Here is a 13,688-nt window from a genome sequence, read left to right as displayed (position 1 = left end):
ATTTCTCTAGCTCCTGCTCACTGTTGATGTCAGAGCATTCCACAGGTGCATTCTTCATCCCACTGGCCACAGTCGCCAGTGCATTCTTCCACTGATCACAGGTGCCAGGCCATTCTTCCACTGATGACAGGTGCCAGGGCATTCTTCCACTGATGACAGGTGCCAGGGCATTCTTCTACTGATCACAGGTGCCAGGGCATTCTTCCTCCGACTGGCCACAGGTACCAGGGCATTCTTCCTCCGACTGGCCACAGGTGCCAGGGCATTCTTCCTCCGACTGGCCACAGGTGCCAGGGCATTCTTCCTCCGACTGGCCACAGGTGCCAGGGCAAGCTTCCTCCGACTGGCCACAGGTGCCAGGGCAAGCTTCCTCCGACTGGCCACAGGTGCCAGGGCAAGCTTCCTCCGACTGGCCACAGGTGCCAGGGAAAGCTTCCTCCGACTGGCCACAGGTGCCAGGGCATGTTTCCTCCCACTGATCACAGGTGCCAGGGCATTCTTCCTTCCACTGATCGATCACAGACACCAGGGCATTCTTCCTCCCACTAACCACAGTTATTAGGAAAGTCTTCCTACCACTGACCAGACATCAGGAAATTCTTCATCCCACTGAACACTGATGTCAGGGCATTCCTGGTCCAACTAGCTAGATAGACACAGACCAGAGACATCAGGGAGTTCTTTCTTCTATTGGACACCAACATCAGTGTATTCCTCCTCTCACTAACCAGAGATGTCGGGAAATTCCTCCTGTTGACCAATGACGTCAAGGCTATCTTCTCTCCACTGACCACCGACATCAAGACATTCTTCCTCTTTTGGACACTGATGCCATTAACATTTACAACAGACGCAGGAATTTCTTTTCCCACAGACTACGGTTGTTGGGCATTCTTCCCACTGAGCATTCCTGCTATGGCGTTCTTCCTTCCACTGATGTTGGGGCATTTTTTTACTCCCACTGACCAGCAATGTAAGTGACTGATAAATACTGCACACTGTGCAATACATTGTATAGTGATGATGGCTACACTCTTATTTGCTGTGTACTACATTGCATAGACCTGACCTCTACATTCTGAACACTATGCTATGTGTGAACCAGTCCTGACCAAAGTGTTAGTTTTCTGAACAATTGCCTGTTGCTGTGTAGTTTGCAACTATGCTGATGCAATTCTTCTTTAGGTAAGATCAGACAAAGTGTTAGCTCTCTGTCTAATATTCTGTTTTAGATTTGCATGTCTGTGAGAGGGAGCTAGAAGTGATCACTGTAGAAGTGATACCTACTATCGGTGTTGGCTGGTGCTCAGTATTTTGGGAGGGGGGGGGGGGCAGGCAGCATTCCCCCCCCCAACCCTTGTGGTTCCAGTTAACCTACCCCCCATGGGAGACGGATGGCGATGATCAGTGGCCTTACCTTTTGGAGGCCCGATGCTTGCTGAGGGAAGATCTGAGGCCATTGCTTCTCCTCCTGGCCAAACAGGAAGTGGGTCCTGAGACCTGATTTGGCCAGAAATCCTAAGACTCCCTAAAGCCATGGAGTCCTAACTGTCTATATTCTGTTTTAGATTTGTGTGTCTGTGAGACATTTGCTCATAGCATAGTAATTAGGGCAGATTTTTTGGATACGAAGACTGTGGACCATTTCCTATAGGTACGCACAGACTCCCTATAAACTTGTCTCCTGAAGTGAGACCCTATATTGAGCATGATGTAACCATGGCCATTTCTCTTTCATTCACTGACTGACACAGCTCCATTAATCTTGACCATAGGGTTGTTACACCACCTTCAGAAGAGGACTAGGTATGTGAAAAAACAGAACTTTACAGTTCCGCCCAGGGGGCGGTCCCACCAGTAACATCCCCGCAGCCTGCTTCCTGCAGCTTCAGTTTTTTTCTGCCTAGTGAAGGAGATGGACCTAGGAACCCTGTGGGCCCATCGGTCCTGGAATTTTTTCTGCAGAAGTTTGCCTTTTGCGCAAGATGAAGATCCTGTGATCTGCTATCAACAGCTGACTGGGTGATAGGCTGGATACCCTAATCCTTGCAGTCTCCCCAGCCTTGCCAGCGAGCGTGTGCAGACCAGAGCTCCGCGCTGGGTCGGCCACGACATGCCCCTCAGGCTCCAGGGGCGGCCGGTGAGCGCAATGCTCCGGGGCACACATATGACCGGGCTACTGATGTCTGCGTCACAGTGTGCCGTGGCCAGTAGCCACCCCGTACTGATCGGAGAGTGGGGCTGTGATGGGATGTCCCCAGCTTGTCTGGAATTGTAAGTACAGCTCTCCCTGCCTCGGTGGGGCTGAGCAGCTGGGCATTCCCTGGGAGGTTGATTCGGGGGTCCCTCTCCTCCCTCTCTTCTCTCCCTGTCCCTATCTCCCCCCCTGTGAGGGATGCTGCATGGGCTGCTGAGCGGTGTGTGTGCCAAATAGACAGGGGTCCCCTGGGGGCCCTCACCTTGAGTGGGGGGCTGCGCTGGGTGGGTGTGCCCTGGGTGTCTGTTGTCTGTCTCCTGGGTGTCTGGAGGTCTGTTCATGCTGATCGCTGTAGCGCTGTTTGCCACCTTTTTCACTGTCCCTTTCTGTGTACAGTTGTTTGGCGGCCATGTTTGGTGTGGCTCAGGGAGAAGCATGGTCAGGAACCATTTTACTGTAGTTCAGCTGCCATTTTCCCTGTGATTATGTCCTTTATACTGGATGCCTGGCTGCCATTTTGTTGTAGCCCAGAGAGGTTTTTATGCGCTGTTCTGGTCCCTGAGGCTCAGAACAGCACACTTTCTTCACTCAGACACCTGGGAGATGACACAGGCACTGCTAGCTGAACGGAGCAGAACTCGATCAGGGTGGTGAGTCCTGTGGTGGGGGCCTCTCGGCATGCAGCAACTAGGAGGTTGGGACTACACACCTGTCCTAAGTCCCCAACAGGTGGCAGACAGGGTGGGTCAGCATGGCTTCAGAAACTGATGTTTCTTCTCCCTAACTCCCTGAAATGCAACCGGCTCGCCTGCAAACAGCGCAGCACCTTTGGACGCCTTGTTGGCGGTCCTGAAAACGTTTGTTACCAGGGTGGAGCCGGTGTGTGGGCGCAAAGGTGGTAGAAAGCGGCCCCTGCCCCCCTCCTCCGTCCTCCAGGGAGAGCTCTGGCGCAGACTCGGGCCCCACAGTGACTGGTGGCCCCTGCTCTGTCGTTAAAGATGACGCTGACCAGGACCGATCGGACGGTAAGGATGAGTCCCCGTCCGGGTCTGCGCAAGAAAAGCATTAGTTGGAGCATTTATCACAGCTGTGCGTGATACCCTGAGGATCAGGATACAGCAGGTCCTTCTGCTGCAGTAGTGGTCTCTTTTGGGTCCCGTAAGCCAGCCCGTGCACCTAAGGTTGTCATGGTTATGCAATAATTTGTCTGCTAACCTGTTCCCATGTGTTCATCTAGAGACCAGCCGACCCTCACCTGTCTGCTTTTGTAATCCATCCTCTGGCATGGCTCCACCCTAGCTCCTATCAGGGAGCTCTATATTAACCTGTGCACTGCAGGCCATCCCGGTTGATCAACCATTGTGTGTTTAGCGTCCTGTTACCTGCCATGTGCTCTGCTGTTGTTCCGTTACCGACTTTGGCGTGTCCATGACTATCCGTGTTTGCCTGTGATCCTGACCTTTTGGCGAGTCCCTGACTATTCCTGTCTGCTTGTGGCCCCGACCTTGGCTTTGTCCCTCACCATCCCTATCCTCCTGTTGCCTACTGTGGGTGTGAGCTGGGGGATCCTGGGGATCGCGACCTGGAGCCAGTTGCAGCCAAGTCCATCCTCACCACTAGACTCCGCGCCCCAGGGAATCTTACGCTCTAATCCCAGTGGGATTGTCTCCTGTCCGCAGCAGTCAGCCATAGGGTCCACAACCTTGCGGTGCACGCCTGATCCCTACAGTGTGCATCTGTCACCTGGCCTCAAGGTGACCTGACAAAGGTGTTTCCGTATCTGACTTATTTCGATAAGTTCATTTACAGGAATGGGGGCGACCGCAACTGACCTTTTTCGGTCCCAAAACGCACGGCGGTGCGTTACCCCCTTGAGAAGAGCCTTTCTAAATAATGGTCGGCTCCTCCAGTCGTGGACCCCCCAGTATCCAGGTTAAATAAAAGTAACCACAATCCCGGTAGAAGGGGCTCCTGTGTTTTAAGGACCCCACGGGCAGGAACCGAGGCAGTGGCCCATTCCTTATTTACGGTTGGGGGTCAGCAATATGACCAGTGCTGACCCCAGCACTTGTCGCAGACACTCACTGAATGGGCAAAACTTTGCGCTGCGAATTGGAGAAGCAGCAGGCTACTCCCGTCTGTGTGGAAGTAGCAGACCAGTTAGCGCACGGCCTTAAAGCGGAAGTAAACCCATCAATTTAACAGTTTCAAAAAACATGTATATTCCCGGCATGCCGGGAATGCTAACTGTCACATTGGTTGTGCTTTCAATCAAACTGTTAAACCATCCAATGGCTGGTGTCATAACTGATCACATGCAGCATTATGGCAGTTGAAAATTAAACAGAGGCCAAGATGGCAGCTTCCTTGGATGAAAACGATAGGCGGGTTTACTTCCACTTTAAGTATGTTTGAAACGTGGCTCTGGTTACGCTTCTTCTGCTATCCAGGGTTTCAGTGTCTGCAGTGGTGCTGAGGTGCCTGATTTGGCTGAAATGCTGGTCAGCAGACCAGGCATTTGTAAAGGCCTTGACGGATCTAACCTTCCTTGGTGAGCAGCTCTTTGGAGCCTCGTTGGATGACATTATTAAGAATGTCACAGGTGGGAAGGGTACCTTGCTCCCACAGGCCAGGAATACTAAGGAGCCTCGCCACAGGCAAAAGCCCTCATTTTCTGCTCAAAAGAGGTTTTTGTCATCCGTCCGGGACTTTGGCTAAACGCTCCCAGTCCAACAGGATGACCCTTGGGGATGAAAGTGTCCCTGGATTCACAAGCCTGTGAGAAAAAGTGCTACCGCATGAAGGTTTGCCCCCGCCCGTCATACGGGTGGGGGGGGGGGGGTCTTCCGGAGTTTGCAGCTCGGTGGGCCTCTCGGCTATCTGACCAATGGGTCTGAGAACTGGTTTTCCTTGGCTACAAGATAGTTCCTCTCTTGGCCACCAAACAGATTCTTCCCTTCAGCATACCCTTACTCCCCGCTTGCTGGGAGGCCCCATGGGCCCAGTATGGGGTCTGCTAAGCCACAGGGTGATAGTGCCTGTTCTGGTGTCGGAAAGGTTCCAGGAGTTCTACTCCAATCTGTTTGTAGTCCACAAAGAAGGAAGGGGTACGTCCAATCTTGGACCTAAAAGCCTCAATTGCTTTGTGTTTGTACAGAGGCTCAGTGTGGAATCGGCTTGCTCAGTAGTCGCTGTACTCAAGGGGACTCCTTGGCATCTTTGGACATCCAGGATGCATACCTGCACATACCCGTATGCCTCAGGCATCAGAGGGTTCTGCGAAATGCAGTCGGGGAAGCCCACTACCAGTTTGTGGCTCTTCCTTTTTCACTTGGCTTCAGCACCCCAAGTCCTTACCAAGGTATTGACTCCAATTTTGGTGTTGTTGAGACAATGTGGGATCGCAATCGTAAGTTACCGGGATGACCACCTTCTGAGAGCAGCTTCCACCTCAGAATTAAAGGAGGATGTGGTGATCACCATGCAAATCCTGCAGGTATTTGGGTGGCTGTTGAACCTAGAGAAAAAAAAAGTCGGTGCTCATACCGATTCCGCGATGGAGTGCCTAGGCTTACAGCTGGACTCCATGGAAGCGAGAGTTTCTCTCCCTTCAGACAAACTGCAGACTCTCAGAGCCGCGGTAAATCTATTGCTGAACCGCAGGTGGTCGACGCTGCGTTTCTGCATGCGAGTTCTCGCCTCATGGCAGTACCGTACGCCCACTTTCACACCAGAGTATTGCAGAAGGAGATATTGACACAATGGGACATATTTCCGTTATCCCTGGATCAGCAGATTCAGGCGAGTCAGTCAGTCAGGGACTCTCTGCTTGGTGGCTGAGGTCTCCAGCACTTCGGTCCAGGAAGTCGTTCCTACCTCTGCATTGGACTGTGATCACAACAGACACCAGCCTGACCGGCTGGGGTGGAGTACTGGGAGTACAGTAGACCCAGGGTCTCTGATCGGGTGAGGAACCCAAGTTGCAGATCATTGTGCTCCAACTCCGTGCGTTCGGGCTTTGCCTCTCCACGTGGTCAATGGGACTACGAGAGCGTCCGATCAGGATCCAGTCAGACAACGCCACGGTGGTGGCATATGTCAACCATGAAGGAGGAACAAGAAGTTTGACTGCAGCACGGGATGTCGCTCACACCCTTCAGTGAACGGAGCGATCGGTACTGGCCTTGTCGGCCATTTACATCCCAGGAGTAGAAAACTGGCAGGCGGACTACCTAAGTGGCCAGATGCTGGGCCCAGGAGAATGGGCGTTGCATCCAGAGATGTTCAGGCTACTGTGCCTGCGGTGGGGCACACCAGACGTGGAGCTTCTGGCCTCCCATCTCAATCGGAAGAGGCCGGGATCATATCCAGGATAAGAGATCCTTGGGCAGACGTGTCGCGCTGGTGGCTCCATGGGATCAGTACCGACTGATCTACGTCTTTCCTCCGCTAAAGCTACTACCACGTCTGCTTTGCAGAGTGGAGGCCAAAGGGGTTCCAGTAATACTGATTGACCGGTTTGGCCTTGGCGTCCCTGCCGCGCCAACCTAGTATGCCTGGTTGCGAAGGCTCACTGGTGACTGCCGTTGCGAGAGAACCTTCCGTGTCAAGGTCGAGTCGCCATTCTGTGTTAACATCGCTGGTTTTAACGCCATGGCTGTTGAGAGCCAGGTGCTAAGGTACCGAGGCCTCAGTGATCTATGTTGAGAGCACGGAAATCTGCTTCTTGGAAGATATACCGTTGTTCCTGGAAGGCATACACCTCTATGTGTGAGGAAAAAGGGATGGCGTCCACGCACTTATTCCGTTTCCAGGACCCTGCTGTTGTCCTTTAATGGTGCCTAAATGGCTTTAAGCACCATTAAAGGACAAATCTCAGCCTTGGCTGTCCTTTTTCAGCGACCCCTGGCGTCTCACTCTCTAGGGAGCACTTTTTTTCAGGGGGCCTGACAGGTAGTTCCTCCGGTGCGTCCACCGCTACCCCCGCAGGATCTGAACCTGGTGTTATCGGTGTTTCAGAAACCGCCGTTTGAGAACATGAGAGAAGTTCCCTTGTTGACTCTTTCTCAGAAAGTGGTCTTTCTAGTGGTCATTACATCGGCCAGGAGGGTTTCGGAACTGGCGACCTTGCCTTGCAAGTCGTCCTATCTGGTTATCCATAAGGATAAGGTGGTGTTGCGTCCGCAACCTTCTTTTCTGCCGAAGGTGGTTTCGGCATTCCACATCACTGAAGATATTGTGTTACCATCTCTGTGTCCTAAACCGATACATCCTAAAGAGGTGGCCCCTTATTCCCTAGACATGGTCAGGGCTATAAGGATATATTTGTCTGCCATGGCTCCCCTTCAGGAGTTAGATTCTCTGTTTAGTTTCGTTAGCTGGTCCTAAAAAGAGGTATGACGGTCTCGTCGACCACCATTTACAGGTGGATCAGGCAGATGTGGTACAGGACTATGCCATTGAAGGGGTAGGTGCCCTCCTTTCCTGTCATGGCCCATTTCATCTGGGCCTCTAGGACTCCGTCATCGAGTGTCAGTCGCTCTTGTGTGTTAATCAGCGATTTTGTCGTTCGTTCACACTTTTACCAAATTCTACAGAGTGGATGTAAGCGGATCGTTTGATGCCTGCTTTGGCCGCAAAGTTTTGCAGGTGGCGTGTAATGTTGCAATTCTGCACTCTTTTTTTCTATTTTAAAGAACATACAGTTACTTAAGTATAATGCATGGTTGCATTGTTGACCATATGTGCTGATGTGGCTAGTTAAAGAGGAAGTAAACCCTGATGAGTTTACTTCCTCTTTCATTCCCTGCAAAGGTAAAGCATAATGGACTACTATGCATCACATAGTAGTCCATTATGTGTCACTTACCTGACACAGGAGCCAGCGAAGTCACCGCTGTCCCCTGTAATCTGGCACATCCATCTTCTCTGTGGGTCTCGCTGCTCCGCCTCTGTCATTCGGCGAAGCCGCAATGACGTCAGTCCCGCGCATGCGCACGGGAGCTTCCACGCGCGGCATGTCGCCGTTGACGGCAGCGCGCTCAGTGCGCCTGCGCACCACTGTCTACGGCGCATGCGCCGTAGACAGCGGTGCCTGTCTTTCGGCAAATATCTCCTAAACGTGTAGGTTTAGGAGATATTTCTTGGACCTACAGATAAGCCTTAATCTAGGCTTACCTGTAGGTCAAAGTTGGTTGTAAGGGTTTACAACCACTTTAAGGGGGTTAAGGGAGCACTTCTGGTTGTGGGTGAAGGTGTTTTTATGCTGTTCCCACCCCTCGTTATGACACTGCTTGGGGACGTCCCTATGCTCAAGATTAATGGAGCTGTGTCAGTCAGTGAACGAAAGCGAAAATAGGATTTTTGTACTCGCCGTAAAATCCTTTTCTCTGAAGTTCACTGACTGACACAGCACCCTCCCCTCCTATTGATTTACGTTATACTGCTTGTTGATGTACTGAGCTGCAGGAGGCGGGCTGAGGGGATGTTAATGGAGGAACCGCCCCATGGGTGGAACTGTAGTTCTGTTTTTTCACATGTATAATATGTTCTGCCTAGTCCTCTCCTGAAGGTGGTGTAACAACCCTATGGTCAAGATTAATGGAGCTGTGTCAGTCAGTGAACTTCAGAGAAAATAATTTTACGGTGAGTACAAAAATCATTTCACTGCAGGTGCCACATCTTTTCAACACCAAAGTCTCCTTCTTTCTCAAATTACAAAGTTAAAATGTATGTACTAATTGTAGTAGCCATGCTAAATGTGTGCATAGCTGTATCTAAAAGGAATGGATTCTGTATAAATGTCGATATTAACTTTGCATGCAAAGGGTTACCTCTTAGTAGTGTTTATATACAGCTTTGGCCCTGAGTCCGATAAGATTTGTGTGTGCAGCTGTGGAGGCTCACACAGCCTCCCTTGAGGCATTTAAAACAAGGACTGAAGCCTCCTCTGTCAGGTGATCCCTTGTGGGTCCATATCACCTGCTAATTGGTATATAAAGGTAGCAGTAAACCCACCCTTTGGGACTGTATCCAGAAATGGCTCGCTGGATAGCACTCACATTGGCATTCTCCAGCCTCCTGGCTGCTGTCCATGCAGCAAAGGTAAGGCATCGGTAGATTTATTTTACCTTTTTTTTTTTTTTTTTTTACAGATTCATGAAGAGCAATCATAGTTGGGAGACACATGTACATTTTCCTCAATTTGTATCATGATTTTCATTTGCCATTTTTCAGGGATACCAAAAAGATTTGGCTTCTGAAAGCCCAGTAAGGCTAACCGATACACATGGGATGGTGGTTGGAAAACGGGACTACCATATGTTAATTCTGTTGAATGACCATGAGAAATGTGTATATATATAGAACCAGGGACGATTGTAGTTGTAGGAGTTTGGCTTATTCAAACAATGTGTGCAAAAGTTATTATAGAGGGTAAATACTGGAGAAAAGGTAGATTGGGCAAGCTTGATCATACGATCATAGCAGTATTGGAATAACATGTGGAGAGGTCTACTGACAGAGCTGGATTGTACATTAATGTGTTCAGCGAGATTATGGGAGGAGAGTAATTATAATATTTAGCGGTTTGTATGAAATTAAAGCCGGCAGACTTACTTTCCAAGATATGGACATTATGCGAGGTGAAAAGTCAAAATGTTAACAAAATATCATTTGTGCCCTTGTGTTTGGTACCTTAATGGTACATGCATACCCATCAGTCACGGTGCATTGTGGCAGCATGCACATTACTTCAATCCACCATACATGTGTTCCAATGAACATGTTTGCAAAATCAGGCTCACTTCTGCATAGAAACAAATCAGCTTCTAGATTTAATTGCCAAAACTTAAAGTGTAAGTGTAAAATAGGTAAGGTGACCTTACACTGGACCCCCTCCCCATCCCCCGGTCCCTCTGTAGCAGAGTCCTGTAATCCCCCACTAACATCAGGTCCAGTCTGGGGTTTTGAAATCTCCGTGGCTTTCTCTCCACTCATTGCAGCGCTGATAGGACGGGCTAGGCGGATTCTGATTGGTTAGTGCCATCCATGTGACAGTACTAACCAATTAGAATGCCTCTTGTCCATACACGCTGAGAAGTACAGATAAGAGATTAAGCCATGGGGACTTCAAATCCCCAGACTAGTGAAGCAGGGGATCGGGGGGCTCTGGTACAGCAGGACTGGGGGTGGGCGGGGGAATGGGGAGGGGGTCCAGTGTAAGGTCACCTTACAGTTTACTGCCTGATTTTCACTGTCCAGCTTTAGTAAATAAACCCCATCATGCCAAGTTGTGTTACAGAATTGTGCATTCAAAAGGAATAAAAGAGCAGTCCATGGGGTACAAAATAAAGAAGGAATAAGGGGATAAGCAGAGCTCAAACCCGCAGCACGGAATTAGGAGCAACTGAACGATCTATTCTCTAAAAAAAAAATCCTCTTATTTAAAATAAAACCACCTTCCCTCCTCCTCACAACACGTCCTGCTAGTCACTTTATTAGACTCCATTATTAGGTTATTAACAGGTATGTAGATCCTTACAAAAAACGTCTCCTGTTGGCTCCCTTTGGTCTGTTGAATACACAATTACAATAATACTATGATCATGGATGTGTTTTTAGTCCAATTTTCTATACCAGCTCTTTCCTCCTGTCCATCACTGGTAACATGCTACACTTGGGCCACCAGATGAAAGCCATCTTGGCAGTGGCGGCTGGTGGTATTTTTTTTGGGGGGGGGCTTGGAAAACCATGCATCCACAGCCACCGCTCCCTGGTCAGTTAGCTCACCCACATCCCCCCCCCTCCAGCCGGTCACCAGCCCTTCACTTACCCCACCTAGGTCACGGGCAGCGCTTCCCCTGGGCGGTGAGTGGTGGCTTCCCATTGCGCCGTCTCCTCCTCGGCATCCTGATAGCTTCCGCCGTGTATCTCTTCCCTCCTCCTAGGTAAGCAATAGGATCGCTTCTCCTTTTACCCAATCGGGTACCCACTTCCTGATTGGCCGGGAGGAGAATCAGGAAGACAATAGCGAGTATTAATTCGCTATTGTCACACAAGTGGGTGGGCTCGGGGAGCAGTGTTCTGTGCCCTGAGCCCATCCTTTTTTGAAGCCAATTAGAGCCTCAGGCTCTAATCATGTGCTTCTAAAAAAATAAAATAAAAAACCCCATTGGAATCCATGCGTTTGGCTCCCTGTGTGTAAATTAGGGGCCGGGCTCATGGATTAGGGGGACAGCGCCCCTGCGCCCTCTATGATTGGGCCGCCACTGCATCTTGGTAGCTCCTTAGTAGATGAAAGAGCAAAGAAAGCTTACACTTTACATAATTATGAGAATATTTACATATATAATACATATACAGAGAGTATCCCAAAAGTCTGGAATTTAAAAGTTTTATGTAAATACTCAAATTGACAGCCTTGGACTTTGCAACTCGTGTGTATACACTGATTATATGAATGTTGAGCATTCCTGATATTAAGTGTGAAGATTATTTCTTCCTTTAGTGTAACAAGTGTTCTGGGTCAATTTTGACACACTGCTGACTTCAGATGACCCCAGAAAAAAGTAGAGTTGTGTTAGACCTTGGAGGCCTTTCAGCTGGACCTCAACTGTTTCACAGCAACAGCAAAGAGTGGCTGGGCGCTATCTTGCTGAAACCATATTTTATGTTGTTCTGACAAAGAAATGTTATCTGAGACACCAGAAAAGATTGTAACACAAAGAGGTAAGTTTCCTCTATCAGCATTACTACCAAATAATATTGCCCAATAAATCTGTCACCAAATACCCCACCCACCCCATATTTCATGGATCAGTTTGAGCCTGGCCTTCAGCCACCCAGTTTAGACTGTGTCACACTACCATAGGGCTTCATCACTGTAAAATATCATTAATTCCCATTTCCCACTGTTGTAGGAGTCACTCGTGTAGCGGCCATAACCCTTTGCAGGGTGGCCTTAACTTTTTGGGCTTACCGGTTACATCCGCTTGGCTTGTTCTTCCACATCTAGGGGTTCCCAGGTTGGTACCCAACAACTTTGGACGCTGACACCAATAAAGTCCTTTTGAAAGGTTTTTTATTTGCAGGGGTAACATCCAACAACACAGTCTCGTATGGGAACAGAGGGAAAGGGTGAAAGAACTCGGGCACCTTCAACTGCAGATATAACAAAGTCTCTAGTACCACCCAGAGAGTAGTCACTCGCAGCTGGGCACTTCAAGGCTGAACAAATTTCTAGCTAGAGATGATGGCAATCAGCGCTTTGACTGAGAACTTGAAATTTCTGACTTTGAACAAGTTGTAAGTGAAAGTGAACAGGAACCTTTTTCCTCAGTACCTGGAACATTCTCTGTCTCCTTGGTAGTACTGGAAAAAGCGTGAATTCGTCAATGTCCTTCCCAACTCAACAACCAGGCACTTCTCAGGATGCCAGCAGTTGGCCCTCCACCGAAGTGTCCTCCCCCGGTCACTTACACGAGCTGCGGTGCCCCTCCAAGCCGAGAGCACACCCGGACACCTTGAATCCTCCCTCAGTTACTGCACCTCGGACCAGCCAGTTCTGAGACTCGGGAACAGACTTATCCTTACCCCAGACCAGGCGGGTCTATTGGGGTTAGTCACCCGAAGCATGTTGCGGAGCGACGAACGCTACCATGACCGGGACCCCTCGCGGGGCTACCCTGGTCCAGAAACAGGAACAGATCGCTAGGGCCTCACGAACGAACCACCCGTAACACGTGACCTCAACATCTTAAGTACCCTCCCGAGACTCCTTAGCCGGGCCCGGCACACCCACTGATTTGCTCCAAGGAAGCTGATACCCAAAACGTCCAACCAGGCCTGATTCAGGCCTGTCATGTGCACCTCACTGTACACATGACCAGGTAGAGCTCTAACACAGCCCAGCCAAACTGATGTCAAAGTTAACCTACATAATTAACCCTCAGAACCCCATTACTGTTCTAAGGCAAAAAACTAAATTTACACATGAATGACACTTTGTCCAAAATGTCATCCGCTACACTCGCAATATTCCATACTCCTGTTTGTCATCACTATACAGTTCCTGGACCAGCTGCAGGGATGGAAAATGATCATTTCTAATAATGTCTTGCATATAGATCCAGACTTTTGGGACGCCATGTATATCTATTTTCTTGTTTGTTTTTTAGCTTGGAGTCGTCTACACAGAGGGAGGATTTGTGGAAGGAAAGAATAAGCAAATTGGTATTCTGAATCCAACTTACATTGACAGTTTCAAGGGAATTCCCTTTGCTGCTCCTCCAGGAATCCTTCAAAAAGCTGAGAAACATCCAGGATGGTCCGGTACGTCTTTTGTCATTTGTACAAACCTCTTGCACTTATATATTACTTTTCAGCGCATCAGAGGAAAATCTTTGCGCATTTCAAGTCTAGGGTAATTTGTTGAAAGTGGGAAATGTGTCAGTGAACAAATCTTTCCATCTCAGTCTACACACAACCAGGT

At 49.4% G+C, this 13,688-nt stretch overlaps 1 protein-coding gene across 1 annotated transcript in view; it reads left to right on the top strand.

Moving 5' to 3' along the window:
- Window positions 1–9,144: 9,144 nt before the first annotated feature.
- Window positions 9,145–13,688, top strand: part of LOC143975289 (bile salt-activated lipase-like) — a 37,146-nt gene continuing 32,602 nt past the window's right edge. The window contains exons 1-2 of the mRNA XM_077477540.1: window positions 9,145–9,301; window positions 13,375–13,528. Of these exons, the coding sequence (XP_077333666.1) occupies window positions 9,236–9,301; window positions 13,375–13,528 (220 nt within the window). The 5' untranslated portion in view covers window positions 9,145–9,235. The remainder of the gene's footprint in view (window positions 9,302–13,374; window positions 13,529–13,688) is intronic.

Source organism: Lithobates pipiens, unplaced genomic scaffold (genome assembly GCF_037356315.1).
Source record: "Lithobates pipiens isolate NorthernLeopardFrog02 unplaced genomic scaffold, aLitPip1_a1.2 Scaffold_1, whole genome shotgun sequence".
Classification (NCBI taxonomy): Eukaryota; Metazoa; Chordata; class Amphibia; order Anura; family Ranidae; genus Lithobates; species Lithobates pipiens.
Note: the sequence above shows the minus strand (reverse complement) of the source record. Positions and strands in the feature narration are given on the sequence as shown.